The sequence below is a fragment of the Pongo abelii genome, chromosome 15 (genome assembly GCF_028885655.2).
Source record: "Pongo abelii isolate AG06213 chromosome 15, NHGRI_mPonAbe1-v2.0_pri, whole genome shotgun sequence".
Lineage (NCBI taxonomy): Eukaryota > Metazoa > Chordata > Mammalia > Primates > Hominidae > Pongo > Pongo abelii.
Window position 1 is genome coordinate 56,005,329 of NC_072000.2, and position 27,603 is coordinate 56,032,931.

General features: G+C 43.8%; 1 protein-coding gene across 2 annotated transcripts in view; it reads right to left on the reverse strand.

The window, feature by feature from the left end:
* NID2 (nidogen 2) overlaps positions 1 to 27,603 on the reverse strand; it is a 70,421-nt gene that overhangs the window by 787 nt on the left and 42,031 nt on the right. For both annotated transcript variants that reach the window (XM_002824740.6, XM_063715844.1), the window contains 12 exons: positions 23,973 to 24,116; positions 23,151 to 23,279; positions 21,630 to 21,773; positions 14,477 to 14,596; positions 13,486 to 13,719; positions 9,506 to 9,727; positions 8,720 to 8,889; positions 6,013 to 6,142; positions 5,336 to 5,507; positions 2,280 to 2,437; positions 998 to 1,121; positions 198 to 310 (listed from right to left, as the gene is read on the reverse strand). In XM_002824740.6, the coding sequence (XP_002824786.4) occupies positions 198 to 310; positions 998 to 1,121; positions 2,280 to 2,437; positions 5,336 to 5,507; positions 6,013 to 6,142; positions 8,720 to 8,889; positions 9,506 to 9,727; positions 13,486 to 13,719; positions 14,477 to 14,596; positions 21,630 to 21,773; positions 23,151 to 23,279; positions 23,973 to 24,116 (1,860 nt within the window). The remainder of the gene's footprint in view (positions 1 to 197; positions 311 to 997; positions 1,122 to 2,279; positions 2,438 to 5,335; positions 5,508 to 6,012; positions 6,143 to 8,719; positions 8,890 to 9,505; positions 9,728 to 13,485; positions 13,720 to 14,476; positions 14,597 to 21,629; positions 21,774 to 23,150; positions 23,280 to 23,972; positions 24,117 to 27,603) is intronic.

Genomic DNA, 27,603 nt, shown 5'->3' on the forward strand with positions numbered 1-27,603 from the left:
GCATTTTGTGTATAAACTAGGTAGATTTAAGGTAGTAAAGACAGGCCCTCAGGGCAGGAAGAAGGCAATGGTGGCAGTGTCACAGGCAGCAGGGGTAATCAAATACCATATATATCCCTTCTCTGCCCTGCTAATTTAAAAGAACATCCTAAAGCATAATTTTTACTTAAAGGAGCATCCTAAAGCATAATTTTTACCTGTTGGGCAGTAGGGGTAGACTGCAGTTATCCCGTAGAGGTGAGATCGTTGTTCTGGGAGATACTCATCAGTAAACTGGCCACTATGTTTATTTACTGATACAACACCATCCCTGGTAACGGAAAGGAAGAGTGAATTCAGGGAGAGTCATTTACTAGATAAAGAAGTTAGCTACAAAAAAATCAGTTGCAATAGAGGAAAATTTCTGGCAGCCTTCTCTGTCCAAGGGCTGATGCTAAAGCCATGCTGAAGTTTGAAGACCACTGCTCTAAATCCATTGCTCATCTCTAGCTGCATGTTAGAATCACATGATGAGCTATCAAATCAGATTTGTAGGGCATGGGGTAAAGGGCCTAGACTTTTTAATGTTCCGCAGTTCCTCATTTGAGAACTAGTCTAAATAGTATTTTTTGGTCCCTCAGACAATATGTCCACAGTGTCAAAAGCCAACTTAAGCCCTGTAATATAGCTCATGGTATCAAGGGTAGTCTTATTCTCTAAAGAACATATTTAGATTAATATGGTCCCTTTTGAGACAGTTATCAAATAGCTTTGCTACTTTTTAAGCTATATGTGAGCAATACCATTCGATTTCTGGGTGAAGTAAAAGGATGATTTCAAAAACATGAAAGGATGAAAAACATCCTTGAAGGATCTTATCTGCCAATGAGGAGGTGATGAAACAAAAGCCTCAGAGGGCTTAATGAGTCAAGTCACGTACTGACTTTTGGTAAAACAAGTGGTGTGTCCTCTGGAACAGTTGGCCTTTTCAGGCTGGTCCAGAATGTGTGGGGCTCACCTCCTCCAGTCTGTGTGGTAGAAGTGATCTGCATAGCTTACGATGCTAAAGGGGTACTTGAGGTTGTTTTGAATGACATGCCGTCCAGTTCCATCGGGTAGTGTACACTCCAGTTTTTTGGTTCCTTTTAAAACAAAGGGGGAAAATGAGGTCCTTTAGCTGCTTTGCCAAAAATGATAGTGACATAGTGATAGTGACACAGTGATTGATAGAATGGGGAAATAGGATATTTTACTTCCATTGCAGTCATAGATTAGCAACTGTAAAATTACCTGTCCTATTACTAGTCTCCAGTTTTTGGATAGCATTCCAGTTTTTAGTAAAGATTCAAACTTTCAATCCTTTTTTGGAAGACAGGATTGCATTTACTGAAATCTGGTAAGTTTCTGCCAAAGTAGGGCATTAAACGTCATTATTTTTATAATTTGTGTGATTTCAAGCCTTAGCTTATAAATTATAACATCTGGGTAAACACTTACCCTTTGTAAGCTATGTGTATAATTACTGAGGCAACCTTTTAACCAAAATCCTTAGTATTTTTAAAATATTGTCTAGGTAGGAGGAAAAAAGTGACTAAAATGGTAACATAACTCATATTTCAATGTAAAGGAATCAGTCTTAAAAATTTTCACAATAGCTAAACCATTCAAGAATTTCCAGGCTTCACATTTCTCATGGAGCCCTGATTTAAATTTCACATCCTTTTAAGAAATGTAATTTGTTTTAAACAACTGGGTTATAAAAGTGACCTATGTACATTAGGCCCTTTTATTAGATTACAAATTCAAGAACAGTCTTTTTCATATTATTTAGTATAGAACTAGACGCACAGCATTTTTTCAGTTGTGCTGATAAAAGCAAACAGATTTGGGTTGCTAATACCCATGTTATTACTGAAGGAGGCTACCCTGCTACAATGCTTTTCAAAGAATGTCCTTTAGCATTATAACATGTTTATAGGTAAGTTATAGTGACCGTCTCCCCACACAAGAATAACTTAAGTGAAGTTTGTCAATTCAACAGTGGCTAATTCTTTTAACTGTTAAAAATATGCCAAGCACTCATGGTCAGGCAAGCAGTACAAACTTACTGCTTGATATAGCCTTCCCTTCACCCAAACCCCAGAAAGTTCATTTTAAGACTCATTTAATAGTACTTAGAAGTTTACAGACCAAAGAAAGGAGAGCTAAGTGATGGGATTTCATTTTGTAGTAAAAATCTGTTAGTGCTCACACTCACTGTAATGAGAGGTTATCTATTTGCATTCCATCAGTAGTATTACCTGCATCTGCCCAGCAGAGCAGTTTAGAGAAAGGGTCAAAGGTTAAGCCATTGGGCAATCCAATGTCTGTGTTGATCAGAATTCTTCTGTTTTCTCCATCTAAAGATGATGTTTCAATTTTAGGAGCTTCTCTATTCCAGTCTGTCCAGTACAAGTTGCTGTAAGTTAAAAATAAAGATTGTAAAAGAATAGCTATGTAGCCTGTGGTGGGCAGCATCTAAGCAGCCCCCAGTGATCTCCATCTCCTCATGTATTATAGCCTTAAGCAATCCCCTTGAGTTTGGGCTGCATTAGTGTCTTGCTTCTTTTAGTGCGTAGAGTATAGCAGAAGTGATAGGCTATCACTGCCAATATTCGGTCTCAAAAAACTGGTTTCTGCCTTAGGGGCTCTCTCTTGCTCCCTTTGAGGGAAGCTGGATGCCACGTTGCAAGCTACCCTGTAAAGAGGAACATGTGCCAAGGAACTGATGTCCTTGAGGGCTGTTGGCCAGAGACATTAGTCCTGCCTGCAGCCCCTGTGAGCATGTTTGGGCTGTGTCTTCCCCGAGCTGAGCCTTGTGATCACTGCAGTTTGGCCATTACCTGCTTGCAGCCTTGTGAGAGACTCCATGCCTGAGGAGCTCAGTGAAGACACACTTGGATTCCTGACTCACAGAAACTGTGAGACTAAATGTTATCTTACACTGCTGAGGGTTTGGGCAATTTGTTACATGGCAGTAGGTAACTAATACACAGCCATATTCCACTTTTACCTGTATTGCAAGGTTTTCTGATTATTGTAACTATATGGAAGAAGTCATTACTAAGTTACTATCAGAATCCCTGCCTCCGAGATACCCCTTGACTCAACTGCCCCAAAACCCTCCGTTTGTTGAAATCTTGAATTGGATCTTGGGTTTTAGAATAGAAACAAATACAGCTGTTAGGAATGGCTTCGATACAAACTATGGAACTTGAAGAGATGTGGACCAGGGATTTGAGAGGGAAACTGGTCTTCTGCCAAAAATACAGTTTGGTACTTGAAGGGTACCTGGCACCCAGGGATGGAAACATTTTAAGTTAAGCACTTTACCTTTTAAATGCCACGTTAAAAATGAAATATATTCATAACAGTTACTAACTAGGAAATAATATGGTCCTATTAAGTGGAAATAGGTTATAAGGAAACAGGTTTATAGTTAGTTAGAGCAGAAATAATGTTGAAAGCACTTTTTATAAAATACTATTTTATAAAAGCTATAGAAGCTTTGAATAAATCAGTTGGGCTACAGAGAACCTCAGTGAGAGGAGAGGAAGAAACCATAGGTTTCCCCTGTTGTGAATTTCATCCCTTATGCCCAATAGATGAAGCAGAGAGAAGCCGAGAGCAAAAGCCAGAAAGCAGTTTCCACTTTGCGCTAAGGTGGAGGTGGCCAGAGGGTAAAGCATGCATGTCATTGCTTCATCGCTTCTGATCAGTCTTCTCTTCCCCAAAATGATTTAATATCATCAAAAATAAGTCTGAAACAAGCTCACACAGATATTTGGTGTAAATTATTTGGGGATTTCCAGAGGAAGAAAATTGTGAAGGTGAAATCTATAGAAAGCAAATGAAAAATATGCAGGAAGGCTTGACAACCATTCTGTTACGCAGTTGAGGGAGATGTAATTACATGTGTTATATTGCAACCTGGTTCAAGGTGGGTTTTTTTTTTTTGTTAAAAATTCAAGTCCTTTAGCATTTATATTTGCTGTCTGGATAAGAAAGTTCTACTTTCATCTTTAAACTCATGGCTGTGTTGTGGATTTCAGCTTAAAAGTATGCTTTTTCCCCGGACTCCAGAGACATGGCCAAAGTATCATTGCCTACAAGATGGCAGCTCTCCCCAGTTTTCAGGTCAAGCACCTAGAAGGATTAAGGGGCCGGGCACAGTGGCTCACGCCTATAATCCCAGCACTTTGGGAGGCCAAGGCAGGTGGATCACCCAGGGTCAGGAGTTGGAGACCAAAATGGCGAAACCCTGTCTCGACTAAAAATACAAAAATTAGCTGGGCATGGTGGCACATGCCTGTAATCCCAGCTACTTGGGAGGCTGAGGCAGGAGAATTGCTTGAACCCGGGAGACGGAGGTTGTAGTCAGCCGAGACTGTGCCACTGCACTCCAGCCTCGGCAACAAAGCAAGACCTTGTCTCAAAACAAACAAAAAAAAGGACCTTCCAAATGTCCAAATGTCAGAAAGGCAAGCCTATGCAAAGAGTTTTTAAGAGGGCTATTAATTCCTGTTAAGTCAACTGGAATAGAGAAAGATATAGGTACTTTTCCTGTGTGTAGAACCCAAAGTTTGAAACCACCTTTGAGGCTCTGCACTAAGTATTTCATAGTCAAAAAGCACTTAACTGAAAATTAAAGCTGAAGGTTTTCTTTACTGATTTGAAGGGCATCTGGGAATTTCATTTCATAGAAACTCCACTTAAACATGGCAAGAGTTTCTCAAGATATAAAAATTCTCCCTGATTGTAACACTGTCCCTGAGACAGTGAACAAATCCTGTATGTCACATTTGATGACCTTAGCAATTATACAGACAGGGAAAATGTTTATTTTTATTTCTGCTGTAGCAACACTGAAGCCAGAGGTGTCTGAGCTTTGGTTAATGTCACTTGATATAGGTCAGCCCTACTGTGAGCTTCAACCCTGGTTTCTAAATGTGCTGCTGGAGGAATCCCACTTCACTTCCAGTTTAAGTGTCATCTGAGGCCTTGCCTGATCATTTGATTCAGAGTAGCCCTAGTTCTCACAACACTATCTGAATTTTCTACATATCACATCACAGACTAATATTGTTTATACACAGTCTTGTTTCTTCCTAATAGAATATAAGTGCCATGAAAGAACAGACCTTGTCTTTTCCTAGAACAGGTCCTGACACCTCGTAGATCCTCAGTAAACCTTTGTTACATGAATGCATTTGAGCTTTCACTCTCTTGTTCTGACCTTCCCCACATTGTATTTAAAACCCAAGGGCTTCACATCAGGATCTGGAGGTAAGAGGAGAATTAGGGAAGCCCAGCTGACCCTCGGATTGGATCCACAGCGATGGCACGGGGATTCACCAGATCAGTGTAGAAGAGGACCTTGCGCTCAGAGCCATCCAGCAGGGCACTCTCTATCTTATCCAGGACACTGTCTGTCCAGTACATTGTTCTGCGGATGTGGTCTATGGCAAGTCCTTCAGGGCTTATCAGACCTGGAAATAAAGCAAAGTCAGGACTGGAGTGTTTGCAGGATATGGAGGGTAAACCTGAAGCCCTCCAAGGGTCGGGTGGGCAGGGGGTTCAGCAGGGGAAAACAAAACCCAAGTGTCTCTAAGTCCCCAAGAACCAGGTTAATAGAGAAACAAGTACTTTTGTTACATATTCTACTACCTCTGGTTTCTAGACCAGCAGACCTACCAGTTTGATGACAACCAGCATCCACAGTGCCAGAGCCAGGCTGAATAAACGAAGGCCTCGCCCTGAATTCTTACCATGAATTCTTTAGAGAAGTGCGCACAGTAGGAATCACCTATTTCATTCCTTATATATGAAGGTGTTTGCTTACAGAGGGACTAGTCTTATACAGCTCAATAAAATGTCTTGCCTAGAACTTAACCTCCCCTAGTGGAGAAAAATCGAGGGGAGACTTCGGCGTAAAGTAGACAAGTGACTTTGTAGAATCAGATGAAATGCAGGCTGCTGAGTGAAGCTGCTGACCTGAATTCACGATCGTCTCAGGCTCTGCTCCCAGTTCCAGACTGGCACGGCTGATTGTCCGTCCAGCAACATCTGTCCAGTACACCATCCTCTCCCGGCAGTCGTAATCAATTCCCACGATTATGGAGCCCTTTGTGCATCAAATCATAGAATTAGAAGAATTAGGTTACATTTCCCCTTTGTTCACACTCAGCTGCCTTGCTCATGCACAGCTGCAGTGAGCAACACTGCACAGTGATCCTGCAGGCAACAGAGCAGAGTAGCTGGACATGTGGGCACTCTGGGGTGAAATCTAGGCTCAGCCACTTAGTAGCCATGTGGCTTTGGGCATTTAACCTCTATGCCTTTGTCTCATTTGCAAAATGAGGCCAATAGTGTACCTGCTTCATATGGTTGCTGTAAAAATTAATACTATAAGTGCTTGTAAAGTGTCCTAATCAGTAATTGGTATACAGGAAGCCCTTCAATAGGTGCTATTATGACTGATGATTTAAAAAAAAAAAATCAGCCCCTTCAGTAATTAGAGGACATGGCCTTAAGCAAAATAAGTTTTTAATATTTTACTGGGTAAAAATCCTTTCCCAATGTCGTCAGCACTTTTCCAAGAGCCTTAATAAAATTTGCCACTATATGCCAACAAAATCTACTCTCCCCTCCTCTGTGAATGAGATCTTTCCTCTACCTGAAGTGCAATCACCTATACTCCTGCCCCTGACTCTTAGGAGGCAAGATGTTGGTTATGTCCTGTACTAAAGAAAGTGTAGTCAGGCACAGTGACTCACGCCTGTAATACCTGTCCGTTGGGAGGCCAAAGCAGGAGGATTGCTTGAGCCCAGGAGTTCGAGACCAAGCAACATAGTGAGACCCCGTCTAAAAAACAAAAAATAAATTAACTGGGCATGGTGGCACGCACCTGTAGTCCCAGTTACTCAGGAGACCGAGGTGGGATGATCGCTTGAGCCCAGGAGGTCAAGGCTGCGCCAAGCCGAGATGGTGCCACTGCACTCCAGCCTGGGCAACAGAGCTACACCCTGTCTCAAAAGGAGGAAAAAATCTAATTTATTGGGTTAAGGAACTAGGGAGTAGTGGTTATCCAACCTCTGGCTAGTGAGGTCTCTCCTCCTCATTGCTAAATAAATGACAGTTCTTTAAAAAATAAAATAATGCTGAGTCTGATATTTTTCCTCAATTCCATGCAGAACTTGCTTCATTCAGTTTCCAATCCAGGCTCCTGCTCTGAGAAGCCCAGCAGATGTGCAAAGCCAACATTCAGGGGTTATCTGGCTGTCCCTGAGGTCATACAAGTTCCTGCCTTGCCTAACAGCCTCCTGGGGCTTGGCTTCACTTACGCCCTCCGGGACCGTAGTCAGCCAAGAAAGATTGTACAAAACGGGATTTGGCTTCAGTGGAAAAACAGGCAGCTTATATGGGGGGGAGCCTAAGGTCAACTATACTTTTATTTGAAAATTGAAAGGTCGTTTGTCCCAGGCAAGAGTACACATTCAAATGAGCTTCCATTAACCCGGGGAATCATGGGATTCATAAACCCATGTCATAACCTCAGGTTAGAGGAAAAAGTCCCAGTTTAAGTAAATTTCCTTAAAATGTGCAAATAACCCATGTCCCATTTCTTTCAGTTCCACTACCACTACCATCACCACCCTGTCCTGGTCAGGGGCATGTTCAGAAAGACAGTCAAGCTCTATGACTTGAATAAAAGAGGGTTAGCTTAAAGTGATGTCAACTTCTTAGTCTCTACCTCTCCCAGAGAAAGTTTTACAAAACAATGTGAGAGTTTTCTTGGGGGAGGGGACAGGACCCAACAAACTCGAATCTTAAAAAGAACACATCTCTTCCTAAACACTGGCTGCCTCTAAGCTTTTCTGGAACCAAATAAGTGTAGTTCATTAACAGAAGTAAATGTAAACATGAATGCCATACTGTTCTTAGGGATGAGCAAGTGCCTGGAGTGTGAAGTTCAACAATGGAATCAGATGATTTTCCACTGTGTCGATGCCGTTCTAGACAGCCACCCTTATTTTTCCTCCATTTTTGAGAAAACCCTCTCCCCAAAATGGGGTGCCTTGCATTAGGGAGGCTGCTGGCTCAGGAAGCATCAAGCATCCCCTGGGGAAGGCTCCATCCACTCCTCTCTCAGCGTCACACACTCCTAAAGTTTTTATCTATGGAGTCAGGGAAGGTTAGGAAAGAAGTGGGTCAAAGGGACAGAACCAAAGTGAAAGGGAAGGGCTGCAACGGTGAGACAGTCGTTAACTGATTTCCACTTGGAGTCCCCAACAAATCGCAGAGATCACACCTTGTGATTAGTCATCCTGTCACTTTGATTTCCAGGATTTCTATGGAGATGTTATGACATAGAACCCTGGGGACTTAGGGTAAGAGTTGGTCCATTTTCCCTTGGATCACCACACAGCCTCCATGTGCTGAAAACTCTAAAGTTCCCTTTCCATTTATCTGAAACCCTATGAACGAACCAGAGAGCACAGCCTTGGCCAGTGACAGGTGACTCCCAGCAAGAGAGCCCTGGTTCTGTGGTGGTGGCATCGGGCCCATGCCGATGGGCTGCAGCTCAGAAACCCTCCAGGACTTCCCTGCACCAGTCCACTGCACTGCAACAGGGCCTGTGAGGTGGCTCCCACTGGGAAAGCCACGCAGCCCCGCCCCACACAGGAGAAATCCACTTTACATGCAGAGACAGCAGGGTCTTGGCTGCATCCTTCTGAAGCCTGGTGCCATTGAGGGGTAAGTAGCCAATCTGTTGGCCCTGGGTATAGAGCAGGAAGGTGCCCACAGATGGAGGGGTCACATCTGGCCGGGGCGTGGGCCGGGCCGTGGGTGGAGCGATGGTGGGTATACCTGTGGGAGAGAGGGTGGGAGAGCAGGAAGGGAAACAAGGGCAGGCAGGGAGATGGGAAGAAAAGTTACTTTACCACATACCAGAGCCTCCAAAAATATCAAAAGTTCTTCGCCCTATGCAGATGTGTTCCAGATGTTCTTCAAAAGAAATTCTAATTTCTAGGGTTTTTTTAAGGATCAATTATGTAAATCTGCCATTCACTAGGGAAGAAGACAGCAAAACACTTCCCTCAGAACAAAGCAGAACAGATTTTTTTTTTGTTTTTCAAGAGAAGAAAAAAAAAAAAAAAAACAGAGCCAGCATTGTGTCAGCTTCCTTTTAGGACTCCAGAGTGACACGTGTCCCCTGTCACCCTGGGCTGGGGAGGGGGAATAACTGCCTGCTGAACCGAGTTGCAGATGTTCCAATTATGGAAGCTGCTAATGACAAAAACCAGACACCAAACGCAAATTGGGATCTTGTGTGGACCAGATTATAAATCAACATAGCACATAGTGACTTCTTTCATTAGACCTGGTGACCCCACATGTCCCCCCCCACTTCACCACAGCAGCCAGCATCCCTAGCAAAGGCCTTAGATACAGCTGAGGGGAGTAGGGGCGGCCAGGTGCTTACATGCAGGGGTGGTGCCTGGCTGGGAGCGGGTGCCCTGCACCTCTCTGCCATCTTTGTCCACACACCAGCAGAAGTCGCTCTTCCCGTGGCACTGCAGGGGGATGAAGTGGCCCAGGTCATCGCACTGGGGCACGTACTGGTCATCCCGGGGGGTGCCGCCATAGTGCTCCAGCAGGTTTTCCCTCCAGCGCTCACAGATGGTCGGGGGCCTCTGGGTGGGCTCTGAGCAGATGGGGAAGAGGGAAGAAGAAAAACCTTTGATTGTGAGCCAAGGACAGAATGCAAAATGTAGCTCGAGACCCCATGCCTGGCCTCCTGGCCTTCCTCCTACTGTCCAGGTCTCAGCCAAGCCCGTGGACACCAAACTTGGGAAGCAAATGTGTTCTAAGTACTTCTCCACCATGGGAATCAGAAAGAGATCATCTGATGCTTCTTTCTTGCCAGGAGGGTCTGTCATCAAGGCCCAGCCACATCAACAAAGAACAAGAGGAGGTAAGATCAGCAGTGCAGCTCACTCAGCCTGGGAAGGGGCATGATCTCTCTCTGGCCGGGAGAGGCCCACAAGGCCCATCCTGCCTGTACCTTGGGCACCTCTGCTAACAGAGCACTTGTGCAGGTGATCCCTGGGGACTCAGTGGCCGAGGTGATGCTTAAAGCCAATTTGTACTCATTCCGCACTTGCTTCAAGCTTCAAGCTCGAAGCTGCTGAGGAGAGGGCCATCTTGCGACTGGCCAGTGTGTGTCTTAGAAAGTATTACTGAAAGCCCAGCGCCACGGTGCCCTCTGTCTACCCACTGGAAAACTACATGGAATAAAGGTAAAACTGAGTGGAATTAGTAGTGAAGCATAGCAGAGGGGGTGGCAAACAGTTTAAAAATGGTTCTTCTGCAGCCCAGTTTCCAGAAGTGCTTTAGCCACCCTGCGCCTGGGATTATCTCAAAGCTGAATCTTTTCCTGCAGGCTCTAGCTTCCTGCCATGTTGCCCTTTCCCCCTCTTTCTCCAGCATCCTCTCCTCTTGTCCCCTCCCTCACAGCTCACTCCATGGTTGAAGTCCTGCTGGCTTCGGTTGCAAAGCAGTTTCCTCCAGGCTGCTTCCACAGTGCCATTGAGGCTTTGTCCAAAATACAGGTTGTTCTGAGAAGACTCTGCTGCAGAAGGTTATTGAGATAACTTGTTCATTTATGTTAGGACTACCCCAAAGGAACTTAAACAAGAGGAGGTGCTTCTCCTTCCTTTTTAATTCCTGCAACTTAAAGCATATGGTCTGCAGAATCACATAGCCAATAACCCTACTTGCTACCACCATTTAGATGTATAATAGAAATCAGAAACTAATAGAAACTGAGCCCCCGCCTTCGCCATCAAACCAGCTGCTCTCCTAGTCTTTCCCGTATGAGTAAATGGCACCTCCATTTTTCCACTGCTCAGACCTGATTATCCTTGACCCTCCTTTCTCTCACCATCCACATTTGATATGTCAAAAACTCTTTTTAGCGGTACCTTCAGAATCCACTTAGAATATCTTTACTTCTCACTACTGCACCCCCTCACCCTGGTCAAAAAGCCTCATCCTCTCCCTGGGATTTCTGCAACACCCTTCCCACTGGTTTTCCTGCTTCCACCCTTCTATGCCCTCACTCTCTCCAAAACCAGTGTAAACTCAATTAGCAGCAGCCAGAATGGCCCATTTAAAACATAAAGGCATTTCATGTCACTCTGTTCAAAACCCTCCAATGACTCTAAAGAACAAAGCTGGGAACATTATGATCAGGTTCCAGCACATACAATTCCTCTTGGAACACAAAAGACTGTGAATGAAGTTGTCAGAGCTCAAACCCAACTAGCTCTAGCTCGACTGCACGACTCACCAGAGTTGGGGGAAGCGAATGCCATTTAGTTGTCACTGTAGCTCATGACCCATGGAAGACAAAGCTGTTTTTAAGACCCCGTGGAGAAGGTAAGACTCTGACTTCTTCAGCCAAATGTGTCTCAAGGAACACAGAGAGGGAAATGCTACTTCCTCAAACACTGCAGGATTCCCTGGAGAAGTTCCCAATTCCACCCCTGCTCCACATTCAGAACTCCAAGGATCCATTTTTGCTTTAAGGGACCACCGTGTGCTATGTGTCTGCATTCCAAACAAAGAGACGTGCCTAACTCCTGGGAAATGGGTGTCCCAAATCACTCATACATGGGCATCCCTTTCATTAGTTACTATTTGCTACTTTTCAACCCAACCATGAATTAATTTCTCTTGTGCTTCTGGTTGGCAGGGGTTTAAGTATTTTGAAATCGTGGGCACAGAGCGTCCTTACCCTCCTTCAAGCTGACCCCATCAAACATGAGACCAGTCAGAGATAGGAGTCGGGGCCAAATCAGCACCGAGAGAGTGTGGGCAGGAGAAAGTCCACACCAGAGAACACGGCCTTATTTTCGTCATTCACTTCTCAGTCTCTTGGTTCCCCCTTTAAAATCATTGTCCTTAGCACATGTTTGTCTTAATAAATTTAATTGAATTCTGAACCATTCCCCAAAGGCACCTCCCAACCATCTGATTTCTTCAAATCCCAGATAGAGTTAGAACCAAGACATTTTCAAAGAGAAGGCATGAGGGAAATAGAATTTCTCTGTACCTTTTTTGGACCTTTAAAATCTTTTCCTAAAAATAGAAACAAAGAGGGACTATGGATCAAACCATTATCAATTTTTACCTATCTGGGAACCACCAAGACCTGGCTTTTTAAAAATAAAAATAAATAAATAAATAAAACAGAGTCTCACTCTGTTGCCAGGCTGGAGGGCAGTGGCATGATCTCGGCCTACTGCAACCTCCTGGGTTCAAGTGATTCTCCTGCCTCAGCCTCCTGAGGAGCTGGGACTACAGGTGCATGTCACCACGCCCAGCTAATTTTTGTATTTTTAGTAGAGATGGGGTTTCACCATGTTGGTCAGGATGGTCTCAATCTCTTGACCTCGTGATCCACCCGCCTCGGCCTCCCAAAGTGCTGGGATTACAGGCATGAGCCACCGTACCCGGGCAACAATTAACACCATTAAAAGGGAAAAAAAAATTGGTAATTCTCCAGTTCTTCTTACTTTCACACATTAAAAGCCAAGACTAGTATTTATGGAACCCTTCTCGATAGTAAAAATGGATCTTTGGATAGCAAGCTGTGTCGGAATCATTTTGGCTAAAACGGTATCAAGCTAATCCTATGCTCTTCATTAAATAAAGTTTTTCTGTAACGATTAGGGAAACAAGTTTTACCCATCCCTGAATAATTCAACAAGGAACAGAAAGTTGCCTTATCTGCCTACTGTTGGAATCGACTGTGAGCACTTGATCACCATGCCCCACCCAGCTGGGGAATGCTCAGATGGTAGCAGGCATGTTCTCAGATTGTATGGGCTAACAGAAACCAGATGCCTGTGCCTCCTCTGAGATGTTGGGCTGGGTTACAGAGGGCTGGGATTGTCAGTTTAGAGAAAACTAACTGGATCCACTAGCAGGTGTTATTTTTCTTATTTTTCCTTATGATACTAACAGAGCGTTCATACTGTTTCCTGCCATTGAAAAGGCAGAGGTAAGCGAGATAGTTACATAGGAAGGCAGTTTTCCTTCTGGTCAAAACGCCAGTCTGGCCAGATCTTCTAACTGTCAGATCTCTCTAAGCTGCTGTAACAGGTCTAGGGTAGTGGTCTCAGTCTGACCTACATACACAATCTCAACTTCCAGTTTGTACTGGACAAGGGTCTAAGAGGCCATTGTGTAACAGATCATATGTGTCATGTATTGCATATCTCTATGTCCTTATGACACAAACATGCGTATATGTACGCACTATTATTCAAGTCTTCTCAGGAGGAAAGAGGCTATGAAGGATGGTGACTGGCTTTGTGCCTGCGTGGTCTGGGCAGGAATTATGATCTACCCACCACCAGTGCCATTCTGCTTCTTGAGCCCCAGGACTAAGCTCACCTGGTGGTGGTCCACAGTGGGGTGGGGTGGAGCCAGGTGGAGTCTGGGTACCAGGAACTTCATGACCATCAGGGTCCACGCACCAGCAGAAGCCAGTGCTGCCGTGACACTGTAGGGGCAGGAAGTTGCCCTGCTCATCACATTGGGGGATGTGGAACCGGGCCCCAGGGTAGGCATACTGGGCCTGGGCATGGCGGTGCTGTTGTTCACAGGGTGTCAGGCTTGAGGTGGAGTCTTCCAGGATCAAGGCAGAGGAAGACACAAAAGAGAAATAGAAGGCATTGCAACCCATCCACTTCACCAGCCCACAGCATGGCATGGAAAGGCGCTGGGATTTTGGAGCCCAAGATTCTTATTTTATAACACCTTGCCACTATTTACCTCATTTCTCTCCAGTTCTTCCAGTTCATCCTATAGGTCCCCTAGCTGGCTCTAAGTGTAAAGCAGCCCAGCCCCTCCCTATTGTCATCTGGGGAAAATGAGGGGTAGCCATGGCATCTGCTCAACATCCCAAGAGACTCTGGAGAAAACAAGCCAAAGCTCATTCATCCCCTGAGGCCCAGAGGTTAAGTCTGAGAAGCTGCAAGCCAACGGCACTCACTAGACTGCACCAAGCTGGCCAAGCTCCTCTAACACAGTCGCCATGGCTTAACCCTGGCTACCGGCGCATATGGCTCTGTTTCATAAGCTTGATCTCAACACTTCATCCAAATTGCACTCATCTAGGTCAAGCAGATCACTAGGGCAGTTAACCAGGGCTGCTGTGAGGTAGGACGATGGGTGGGTCATCTCCTGCAGGCCTCCAGAAATGTTACGAATCAGTGAACTATCAGTAAACTAGGCAGCAGGAGGTAACCGAGGAAAAAAATCCACAGCTTGGAAAATCCACCAAGCCTCCAGACCAGGCTAAATCAAGAGTGGGCTGTCATAGAAAAATATCCTTGAAGGAGCTAAGAGATTCATGTGCCTAATCTGGCCCTCTGAAACTTACCAGGTATGCACTGAAATCCATCCCCATAATATCCGGGTTGACAACGGCAGGAGAAGGAACCAGGAGTATTGTAGCAGGTAGCTGCAGGGTGACATCTGTTTTCTGAGCATTCATCTACATCTGCAGAGGTCAGAAACAGAAGAAAGAAGCAAAGAACACTATGACTTCACTCACACAATCTGTGCAACTGCATGGGCTTTGGATATGTGGATCAACATGCAGTGAGGTGTCAGCTTCAGAAGACCTTTGAGCATGAGCAGAAACATGCTGACACCTAAAGGTAAGCTTAATAGGAAGAAAAAAAATCAAGGAACATGTGAGTTAACACATTAGACTAAACATGTTCAGTGTAGAAATCAAATGGGTAGTCACTCACAGAAAAAAAAAAACACATCTTACAGCATGTTTCATTGACAATGAATTCAAGGAAGTTATTACCTTTGAACTAACCTTTAGACTATAAGTCATTAACTTCCTTTCAGCAATGCTGGAATAAAGACAAATATATCCAACAATGGTTTTTTTTTCTTTCGTTGTTGGCACCATCTCCCTGTAACATTGGTCTATAGATGCAAAGGAGCCAGATGAGGCCCAAATATTTTTCAGCTAAGAAGCACATTCTGTCTTGCCTAATTAGAATCTTACTATCTAGAACCACACCCCCATTAACCAGGTATTTTCTTTACTTTCCACTTTTAGAAGAAATAAGAAAAAAATGTTATCTAGGGTTTTGAGATAATACTTACAAAATGGAAATCTAAATTTGCTGGGCATATCAGTACAAACAATTCAGGCCCCTACACTCTCCACATAGCACCATGAGGATTAATTTTCACCATCATATTTCTCAAAACTACAAAATCCTGACACTTCAAACAAAAGCCAACTTACATTCCTTTTATTTAATGAAATCCACATCTGCCGACAATAGCAAGTCACCCACCCCTCCCATCCCCAGCAGAAAAAAAGCAGCTCTGAGAATTGAATGGTTAAAACTAACGCCCAAGGGATGAGATAAGCTACCTTAAGAGACAGGAAGTCTTTCAGAGTAACAGGAGGATAAACAAAGGGTGTAGGTCCGATTAAGGCTTCGCTGAAAAGAAAGCAGTATTTCCATCCATAGTAATAACCAAGTTTCTTTAAAATGTGTGAATAGAAAAAAAAAAAACCCAAAATGTGGGATGGTGTGATCAGTGTGAAACCTAGAAAATGAGAGTGTGTTGCATCAATATGGTGCAGCCCATGGTTAGAGACACATCAGCATGGGAAGATAGACATTTGAAGCCCTAAATTTGATGTGAATGGGTTGGGAACAGGGCTAGCTCCTCACCCAGGCTCCCATGACCCACATGGAACCTCTTCTAGAGTTACTGCACCACCCTTTGTCCAGACCACACTGTCACTGGGTCATCCTCTAATAACTAATGTGCTTTCTCGAGTACCATTAAGTACACACACTGGGCATTAAGTGTAGGTGTTCTGTTCACTGGAGAGGAATCTCTTATGTTATAATTAGAAAGTAAGTATTCTGCTTATCTTCTGTCTCTGGGGAGTTTAGTCAGCATATATCAGTTCCTTGGAGTCCTCCCCCCAAAATTCTGAATACTCAATGCAACCCACAGAGTCTCCACCCAGGTGAGTGGTTGGCCTCCCTGGATACCATCATTTCACCTACAAAGGCAAGAAAGCAGATATCAATTCATCTGCAAGGGTAGAAACAAACCAGATTGGCTCCTCAGTTACCCTGAAATCAACCAATGTCACAATTATCCCTGAGCTTGGCTCTGCCTCTTCAACAGGACAACTCAAATGCCCAGCTGGGCAAAACTGGTGACCATCCAATACCTTGGACCTGGAAGAGGCTGTAAAACTGGCTGTAAAACTAAAGCTGTAAAAATTAACATCCAGCCAAATGCAGGAAATTAAAGCTATTCACAATACACATGCTAAAAGTACTTCTAATGGTAACAGGAATCCCAAGCAATGACAGGAAGCAGGAATTCCTGAGACACAGGGCCTATTTCTGGAGCCCATGGAGAAGTTTCTTATTGTTACTTTTGAACTAAAGAGATAGGGGATTCCCCAGAGCTACCAAATAAATCACTGATGTGCTCAGAACCTTCAGCCTAAGAATTCTGACTAAATCTGAAAGACCAGCCTTCCTCCCCACAGATACTGTTGGCATCATCAAAGATACTAAAGTTTTGGATAGACAGAAACTATTAGAAATGACCAACAAGGAGGAGAAAGTCCCCAAAGAGACTGAAGATATCACAAGTGAGAAATTCCTGCCCCAAAGATTGAGACTCCCTGAATTCGCAGTCCTGACTCCTCCTTGGAGGGCCTCTCACACCATGATAGAGACTAGAGTCCTGCCAGTCCCTCCGGGGCCTGGGCATGCACAGGACGTCAGATGTCAAGAGAGAAAACATGGAAAGACTTTCAGCCCCCTGGCAAGGGAGGAACTTTACTGTACCACTGGAGAAGGAAGCCACTGCTTATGCTTAGTCATTACTAGCAGGGGTCTGTAGGGTCTGCTATAAAGACAAAAACGTTCAAGAAGTCGTAGAGCCCCTTTATCACTCGGGTAATGAGAGGTAGCTTAATCTCAGTGCAATCCTCCAGTCTATTAAGCTGGTAAAGAACCTGTTTGGAAAATGTGTTAAAAATCCTTCGAGTTCATGCTTTCGTGCTTTAACATCTTTCTCACTGCCCCAGTACTGAGCAAAACCAGCAGGAACTGCTGGATGATAAACCTAACCCCTGGCCTCGAGTTCCCCCAGGCTCCCGCCCCTTCACCACCACCCACTTGCCTTTGAGCCCAGTGAAATTTCCTGGCATCAATTAACCTCAAACCCATCCCAGATCCCAATAAAGGATTCAGCCTACAGGTCCCACTCTCTCTCTACTCCACAATCTGTTCAATTAGGCACCCTAATAATTGCACCCCGTGTGGCATGTGGTGAACCCACTCCAGACCTGTAAGTGTAATAAACGACTTCCTTTCAAGCTTCATCCTTGCCGCCTCCTATAACCACGCTGATTTTACCATACCATACCCAACATCTACCTACATTCTTGGAACAGGAAACCTGGCCAGGTACATAATGGAGATTATGCTTTCGTTATCAAAGAAGAGAGAAGCTAGGCCAGGTGTGGTGGCTGACGCCTGTAATCCCAGCACTTTGGGAGGCTGAGGGGGGTAGACCGATTGAGCTCAGGAGTTTGAGACCAGCCTGGGCAACATGACGAAACCCCATCTCTACAACAGATACCAAAATTAGCTGGGCATGCTACTTGAGGGGCTGAGATGGGAGGATCACTTGAGCCTAGAAGGTTGAGGCTGCAGTGAGCTATAATCACACCATTGCCCTCCAGCCTGGGTGATAAAGTAAGACTCTGCCTAAATAAATAAATAAATAAATAAAAATTAAAAAAAAAATAAGAAAAGAAAAGAAAAAACACCAGGAAACCCAAGAAAGAATAATGTCAGTATCTACCCTCAGGCCTCTGAGTAATGATGGCTCTGGGTAGTGGGCCATCTGTAACCCAGCTTCCTCCAGTCACACTTGCTCCTCCTGGGAAGGTCCCAACTCAAGACAATCTGTTTTTGCACCTGGCCAAGTCACAACAGTCCAAAAGAACAAACATGTCTGAGAAATATCCAGCTCACACCAACACAAGTTTGAAATCACTCCAGATTGAGGGAAGCTGCAGAGGATTTAACTCTACTTGGATAAAAGCCTCCTGGCTAGTGACTCAGACCAGACTGAGAACCCAAATCCAAGTGCAGCCTCTCCAGGGAGCCGGTTTTTTTTTTAACAAACTATGGCTGGAGAAAAACTCCCACACCCCCTTATTGTTAGTTTGATGGAGTAAAAGAGCATGTGCTTTAACAATGCATAGCTCCCACAAAATAGAGCCTCTATTCTTTGGTCACTGAGACACATGTACACTATGGAATGCCTTTAAATATGCACACATACACATATATTTCTATATTTATTCTTCAAGTTACTTTCATGATTAGCCTAGCCTGATTTATGCATGGGTCTTTAGGAAAATGACCATTCATTCTCTACTACTCCACAATCTGAAAGTTTAGAAGACAACTACATGGTAAGTGGCTGTGGTAGGCAACCTCTAAGATGGCCCCCAACAGTCCCTACCTATTCATGGTCCTGTGTAATCCCCGCCCTTTCAGTAACTTGCTTTTAATTAATAAAGCAACATTGAAGGGATGTCATTTTTGTGATTATGACTTCCATCTTGCTAGCAGACTTTCTCTGGCATTAATAAAGTAAGCTGTAGTGTTAGAGAGGCCCAAGTGGCAAGAAACTGAAGGCAGCCAACAACCAGCAAGGAACCAAGGCTTTCAATCCAACGGTCCTCAAAGGACCGAATCCTGCCCATAACCACGAGTGGATCTTTCCCCAGTTAAGCCTTCAGTTGAGACCACAGACCCACCAGAAACTTTGACTGTGGCCTTGTGAGAGATCCTAAAGCACAGGACCCAGCTGAGCCATTCCCAGGTCCCTGGACCACTGATATTAAATGTCTATTGCTTGAAGCTGCTACATTTTAGGGTAATTTATTGTACAGCAATAGATAACCAATACACTGGGGGAAGGACCTAATGGGTTTGGCATATTTTTAGTTTGTAGGCTTTGGAAAGAATCCTAAAAGCAGAGAACCAGAAATAAAATAGGGACAATTGAAAATGACAAAAATAGGGCAAATTAAAAAATGACAATACTTAAATTCCCAATATGGAAAAGTAGTCAAATTCGGAGCCCTAACATGACCCCAGAAGGTAATCAAAGTCTTGCCGGACAAGTAGAAGAAAAAAGAAGGGAGAGAATCATTCTAGAAGTGATCAAAGCATGCAGCATCTAATCTAAATTAATATTCTGATTAACACTCATCTCATCTAGGCTGAAATTAATTTCAACTTCTTTGCTTTAAACCAGAGAGCTAAGGAACTTTTAAAAGCACCATCTCTGCTGATCTGAGCAGCCAGATGTTTAAATAAATTCTACAGACAAGATTTTTCTCAGTGGATTCACATTTCTTAGAGCTGGTATTAGGGTTAAACCAAACAAACGATGTGTTCCACAAGAAGGAAAAGCATCATTCCCACTGTCAGGCTTTGGCACCTCACCCTGAACTCCATACCTATAGAGGGTATCTGTAAAGAGTATATCTATTATAGATATACTCGATGTTTTCTCACCAGTATATCTATGACAGATGGAGCTCCTGGCTGGTTAAGTGGGACAAACATCTGTGAATTACAAATCTACCTCATTCTAATTGGGAAATACTCTTTATCTAGAGCTATGGGTGTTTATTCAAGAGGTCCATAGTCTTCTTACATTACTGGGCCTAATACCAAGACACACAGGAATCCCAACTGAGGGTTACCATCTGTATTAGTCAATTTCCTGTTGTTTATAATAGAATATCTGAAATTGAGTAATTTCTAAAGGAAAGGAATTTATTTCTTATAGTTCTAAAGGTTGAGAAGTCTAAGGTCAAGGGGCGAAATCTGGTGACAGTCTTCCTGCTGGTGGGGACTCTCAGTAGAGGCCTGAGGTGGTGCAGGACATCACATGGTGAGGGGGCTGAGCGTGCTAACATGTTATTTTAGGCAGGTCTCTCTTCTTATCAAGCCTCTAGTTCCCTTCCCAAGATAACCCATTAATCCACTGATAGGGGCAGAGCTCTCATGATCCAATCACCTTTTAAAGGCCCTACCTCTCAATACTGCCACAGTGGAATGTAAGTTTCAACATGAGTTTTGAAGAAGACAAATATTCAAGCCATAGCCTCAACTTTCAATACCACCACCAAAAATATCTATTTAGGGAAAAAATTAAAAAAAAGGGCTGAACTGAGCCACGGCTTTGGGTTAGTTCAGCATAAATTGTTGAAGAAAACCATGCAGCAGAGCTTCTGTACAGCACAAGTGGAAAGAGTAAGAATGAGGCTCAGAAACCACCATGTGCGCCTGCCCCATCCAGAGAGAAGTGGAAGGCTGAGCTGCTGTCACAGTGACCTTTGTTCTGTCAGTGACACATGGCCTCAGCCTGCTGTCCACTCAGCCCATCCTGCTGAAACCAAAGGGAAAAAGGAATGGGAGAAGGATAAGAATCAAACATCTGGTGAGGAGGAGGGAGGCCCGTGCTATTTGGATCTGGTATAAAGCTCCCAGGAATTGCAAAGCTGTTCTTAGCACATCAGCTCAGTGGGCCTGGGCGGATGGAGGCAGATGCACACAGCAACACCAGGAGCAGGGGAAAGTCTGCCTTTTAAGGTTCATGTTCCCCAGCAGGCCCTTTCCCATTCCAAACACTTTTCCCACCATTCTCTCATCCCCAGTGTGTTGTTCTACCCTAACTGTGTGTGTGTGTGACTCACGTGAAACTGAATTTCAATCTGATCACATACCACAGGGTATGTTTGGAAAACCTTTTGTGATTTAAGATTTATTGAATGATTTCTGTTTTAAAGTACTCCTAATCCTAGTTTCATGGACATTTATACTCAGAGAGTTATGTCTAGCCTTTAAATAACAACCTCACACATTCTAAGTTAAATTCCAATGGCTAGCCTTACAAATGGTTTGGTGCTTTTATAAAATACTGCATTAAGTCTTAAAGATAGATTTCTGGGAGAAGAGTTTTGATATGTGTGTCTTTTTATATATGTGGAGTTCTTTCTTTTGAAAGAGGAGAAAAATTAGAAATTATATATGTGTTTAGAGATTGCTTAAAATATCACTTGAAGCAGGAGAAGAGCACAACCATAAGTGTTGAATTAAGGTGGAGACCGCCTAACAGGAAGGTATGCAACTTTCCCTAAATTCCTCCAGCCTGCGCTGGCTCCAGGGAACCAAGGTTAGAAGCTCCCGAGTGCTACAGGAACGTCTCCGCCAAGGAAGCCATATATGCTCGCCCATCTAGTCCAGAGGAAATCACCCTTGGCTCCCCTTTCTAACTCAAAGGATGCTTTTTTTTCCCACTATTTTGGCAGCCACAAGGCTGTTAGAGTCAAAGGAAGTCCTTTGTCTTTTCTGGGAGAGCTCCATCTATGTGGGGATGTGCATCCAAAGCAACTTTCCAGTCATTGAGGCTGACCTGCAGTTACTCACCAGTGCACTGGTGCCCGTCGCCAGCATAACCAGGCAGGCAGGCACAGCTGAACATACTGCCTCCATGGTGAATACACTGGGCCTGCCCAGCAGGAGCACAGGTATGACTGCCATCCTCACAGGGGTTGGCAGGTCGGGTGATCACTGAAAAGAGAAGAAGACAAGGGCATCCAGAGTTTAGGCCTACAAAGAGTGAGCCTTGCTCCTCATGGCATGATCCACAGACCAACAGCAACAGACCAGGAAATGAAGGTTCTCAGACCCTACCCAAGGTCCAGTGATTCAGAATCTGGATTTTAACAAGATTCCTAGATGGTTTGTATGCTATTAAAGTTCAAGTACTGGTATGAATTTGTGGTTAAAATACTAAGCACAAAAACCTATCACCTAAGCAGTCCTCAATTAAAGTTTATAACACTCCAGAGCAATTGCTACACGTACACACGTACACACACACACACACACACACGCAGTTTCTCCTATCACTTCTACCCTCATCCCACTGAATTAAAGAGTGCATTTTCTTCTTCTTTTTTTTTTTTGAGATGGAGTCTCGCTGTGTCGCCAGGCTGGAGTACAGTGGCGCGATCTCGGCTCACTGCAACCTCCAACTCCCTGGTTCAAGTGATTCTCCTGCCTCAGCCTCCTGAGTAGCTGGGATTACAGGCGTGAGCCACTATGCCTGGCTAAAGAGTGAATTTTCTTTATTCTCATCCATCTTTATCAATGGGATGAATTGGGATAGTTCTTTTGATCCATTTTTAGGTCTGTAGTATTTTTTGGAAACATACGAGGGGTAATTTGTTACAGAAGGAGCTCTTTAGCCAGTCAAGTAGGACATGCATCAGTGAATTATAAATCCATCTCTTCTAATTTGAAAAATACTTTAGGCTCTATCTAAAGAGCTGGAGGTGTTTACTAGTGAGGTTCATCATCTTGTTACATGATTGGGCCAGAAGTCCCAACTGAGGTGGACATCCTTCAATAACTCAACACCAAAAATATCTATTTAGGGAAAAACAGTGAAAATAAACAGGGCTGAAACTGAGCCATAGCTTTGAGAGATTTTTTTTTTCATTTTGTTTTTTTTGAGACAGAGTCTCACTCTATTACCTAGGCTGGAATGCACTAGCATGCTGTCAGTTCACTGCAACCTCTGCCTCCTGCACTCAAGCAATCCTCCTGTCTCAGCCTCCTGAGTAGCTGGGACTACAGGCGTGTGCCACCACACCTGGCTAATGTTTTGTATTGTTTGTAGAGACGGGGTTTTGCTATGTTGCCCAGGCTGGTCTCGAACTTCTGAACTCAAGCGATCCACCTGCCTCAGCCTTCCAAAGCACTGGGATTACAGGCGTGAGCCACCACGTCCAGCCAGCTTTGGGTTATTTTGATGTAAACTGTCTTCTTAAGAAAACCATATAGCAGAGCCTCTGAATAGCACAAGTCAAAACATTGATAGATTAAAGAGCAAGATTAAAGAGCACCATTTTGGCCACATAGGAAAATGATTTTGGAACTCACAGATGCAAGTATGCCGGTCATCTGCAAACTCATAACCACTCCGGCACTCACACCTGTAGCTTCCAGGCAAGTTGATACATACAGAGTTGGGGCCACAGCGATGAAAGCCGGTTGCACATTCATTTTCATCTAAGAAGAAATGAGAAGAGAAAAATTCTGCTTAATTAAAGGGTCCCAGAAGTGGAGGGTCTAAAAACTCAATGTTTTCTCACAAGTATGATGCTTCAATGGGACAAATGGTTGGCAGATGTAGAATTTTTAAAAATCAGATATGAATCCATGTTGCAGATAATCAGAAATAGTAAAAATTTCATGCCATTCAAGTAAACACCACAGGAAGATAAATTTTTAAGTGAATATTCTAAGAATTCTTTAACTGTTTTAAAAAGAATGGATACTTGGAAGAAAACCAATTTTTTTTTTAATATCAAGAAATTTCTACCGTTGCCTTTTGGGGATATAAGACACACAATGTCTGTCTAAAATTTAAAGAAAATCAGAAAATGTGCTTTTTAGTAAGTCTAAGAACTACTTACTACAAACTCAAAATTACAAAACTTAACTCAAAACATCCAGGAATTGCAACAGATGTTTTCTTTTCACGGCCCCAGTGCAAAATCCACTCCACTCCAAACCATCTTTTCAAACCTAAACAGCTATGCTTTAATTTTTAAATAACTATATTCAGATTAACAGCTGCTAAAATCATTGACAATGGAGGTTGTAAAGGTGACAGATACTTGTCTTCTACAGACATAATGCTGGGGAGGGCAGAGGAAAAACAAGGGCTACAAGAAGGAGACACGAGAACATGGCTCTTACCCACACAGTTCCGTCCATCTCCCTGGTACCCAGATGCGCACTCACAGGTGTAATCTACACCTGTCCCTGGATGGCACCGTGCTGTTGTGTCACACATGTGGCTCCCATCATAGCAAGGATTCACCGGAGTGGGGTCTGAATCCTCTGTATGAGTAGAGGGGAAATAAAAGCACAATCTGGCTATTGGTAAGAGAATGTCACAGATGGAGATAGAGGAGTCCTCGGAACTGACTGCATGTCTGTGTTTTGTGACACACCTGGAGACCTTAATAATTTACCCATATCTGAAGCTAGCGTGGATTTTCTGCACTTCAGTTTCAAACTCCAGCATGGCTTCCTATTGCCTACCCTACAGACAACTAGTACCTTTACTTGCTTTCAGTAGGTTTGCATCCAGGGAATAAAAATGCCCAACACATCTGTTTAAAAGTGCTTTTGCTCTATTATTTCGTGTGATTCTTGGGATAATTCTATGTGGTGAGTTGTTGTCCCCATTATGTGTAACATTCACAGATAAGGAAATCGAGTGAGACATGGGAAAAATTGCCCAAGCTCACACAGTCAGGAAGTGGCACAGCAAAGACTCAGACTCCAACTTCCTGGTTCTAAATCTGTTGATCTCTTACTAAAATTCCCAATTTTTATGGGTAAATCCAATTAATTTTAAAAATCTTGCTTTTTAAAGATTCCTAAGACTAAACAGGAATGACTTTCCCACTATTTACTCTTCAGGAGTAGCCTTACCAAGGAGCCATCTACTCACTAGGTAGCGGATTACTTAACAACTGAAACCTTCCCTAGAGAAATCTATTTTGGCTGAGCATGGTGGCTCATGCCTGTAATCCCAGCAGTTTGGGAGGCTGAGGTAGGAGGATAGTTTGAGGCCAGGAGTTCAAGACTAGCCTGGGCAATATGCCAAGACCTTATCAAGGAAGGAAGGAAGGAAGGAAGGGAGAAAAGAAAGAAAATTAGCTGAGCATGGTGGCCCATGCTTGTAGTCCCAGCTACTCCAGAGGGTGACGTGGGAGGATGACTTGAGCCCAGGAGCTTAAGCTTGCAGTGAGCCATGATTGTGCCACTGCACTCCAGCCTAGGTGACAGAACAGGACCATGTCTTAAAAAATATATATTTATTTCTACATAATAGTCAATGCTCATTGAGCATTTATGTGTGAGGCACTGTTCTAAACAGGAGGATGCCTGATTACATCCTTCTAACTACATGCTGAGGAAAATACTATCTCCACTTCTGCTGCATCACAGAGAGGCCAAATAACCTGCCCAGGGCTACACAGTCAGAAGAGGTGGATGGAGCTGGAATAAAAGTCTAGCAGTCTGGTTCCATAGCCCATGCTTTCCACCGCTTTGCTGCAACCCTCACTGAAGGAACTTCATGAAGTTATCTAGTCTAAGCCAATGGCACAGAGGTATTGGAAGGAGTGTCAGATGCTCAGGTAGAATGAATCTATCAACCCTGGCACTTCCGTGTACTTCCGAGGTTGCCATGTAAAATGGAAATAGGAATATGTACATCTGCCAATCCTGCTAAAGAAAATTAAGAAAACCCAACAGAACATATTTGAAAGGCAATTCCCCATTGGCAGGTCTACCCAGTCTCTACTGACTGCACTCCTTCTTCCTTCTCAGTGGGGCCACTGTTCATCATTATTTGAGGTTCTAGCTCAATCTCAGTCCCTAGAATTAACTCTAATCTTAGACTCAAAAGATTTCCAGAGCCCCAGCTAAGCCTGCCAGGTTCTACATTGAGCCATCTCTGCTACGAAGGAGGCTCCATCTAAGTTGTAATAACTCAGGCTTCTGCCTCATACTTCTGTGCCTGAGGCCCTGTCTTGATAGCCAGCTTAGCATCCTCTGAGTCCCATCCTGCTCGCCAGTTCTCACTACCCACAGACACCAGCATCATGGCATCTGTAGGCAGACACTGGCAGTACCACCCATTTTACCACCTCCTCCTGGATTCTCTATCATTTCACTCTTTCTGACCCATGTCTCCCACCCCACTTTGTACAGAATCTTCTATTAAAATGGAGAAATAACAACAGGAGAGAATCAGGTTCTTGTCTTATACTGAGCCTTCAATGAGGACATGACCCTGTTGTTCTCCATTGTAACAGATGCTGACTCAGGAACCTGGTCTATACTCTCAAGTTAACTTGGCAACCACAACACCACTGCTATGGGGGGAGATTTGCCCAAAGTGACTCCTAATCTAGATCCCAAGTGCTGACTGCTGCAGCTGACCTCATAGACTGGACTCACTCCCAAGTCCTTCAGGGTGTCTGGCATTCTACCCAGTGCCCGCCCTACTGCCCATGTTATGGCTCTTCCAGTGCCCTCTCGTAGCCTGCTGTGAGCTGGGATGCCTTGGCTGAGACAGCCTTGTTTTCTGGTAAACTCTTTCCATCCCACTTTATAAGAAACACCACAGTACGTTCTTGTAGTGGAATATTCCCGTATTATTGGCTGAAAATAAGGAGGGCTATGGGTTTATCCTCAGTTCACCACAATGTTGTTGGCTGGAGTAACAGAATCTTTGCCAAAACAAAGGACCAATAAATAATTCCAGCACTTTTTAAACCTGATGAACTATGTCAGCATAAGCCTAGCTCCCTGAAGCATGCAGACATCCTTGGAAGTCTGTCCCTCTGGATCTCTTGGCTGACAGAAAGGAGGCACCACACTGGGGTTGTGGTTGCCGAGTTCACTTGAGCCTAGACCAGGTTCCTGAGTCAGTCCTCAATAGGTTATAACTAAGGACAAGGTCATGCCCTCATCCATTAGGACCCAATGTAAGACAAGAACGTGATCATCCCCCATCATTATTTCTCCATTTTAGGAAGATTCTGTACAAAATGCCTGGCATACCCCACCAAAGCAGGAAGTAATTGTCAACATGTTTTGATTTATAAATACTAATGCTTAGCCTTCTTATTCGGTACTTTCCAGCATCAAAATTTCACCATGGCACATTCCAGCAAAGATTAGTGTGTTCACATGGACATCAAGAGCTTACCACCCTGCTAGGCATTAAATGAAAAAAAAAAAAAAACTCAGCTCAAAAGTTGACTTGCAAACTTGGACAGGATGTATTATCCTACCTAAAATTGAGAAGAAAGTATCCCTAATTACTCAATACTGATTTAAAATGTATGTCACTGACAGGATTAGTTCCATAATTTGCAATCCCCAGTGCAAAATGAAAATGTGGAGCCCATGGTTCAAAGCAAAGCGTTAAACCAAGCATGGAGCTCTTCTGAGCATGGGGCCCCATTCACTGAACCTGGCTTCCCAAAACATTTTTAAAATACATTTCTAAAACCATTTCACGACTCATTCTCTATGACTTGTAAGCTTTTCTCCTATTATAGTAAGTAAAGAACACAGTATCCTTCTTAAGACATTTTCTATTTCACCCTCACCCTCTTAAACTGCTTGACTCTCCAACAGAGGATCTGGAACTAATTTACTCATTTAATCAAGGAGAAGAGCGGTTTTCCTTAAAGGAACAGTCCCTTCAGCTTCACTGCACAGCCCTCTGCCCAGAGCCTCCTCAACTTGCCAAAAGGACCCGTGAAGTGGAAGGACAGGAAGCATTTTTGGATCGTGTTTT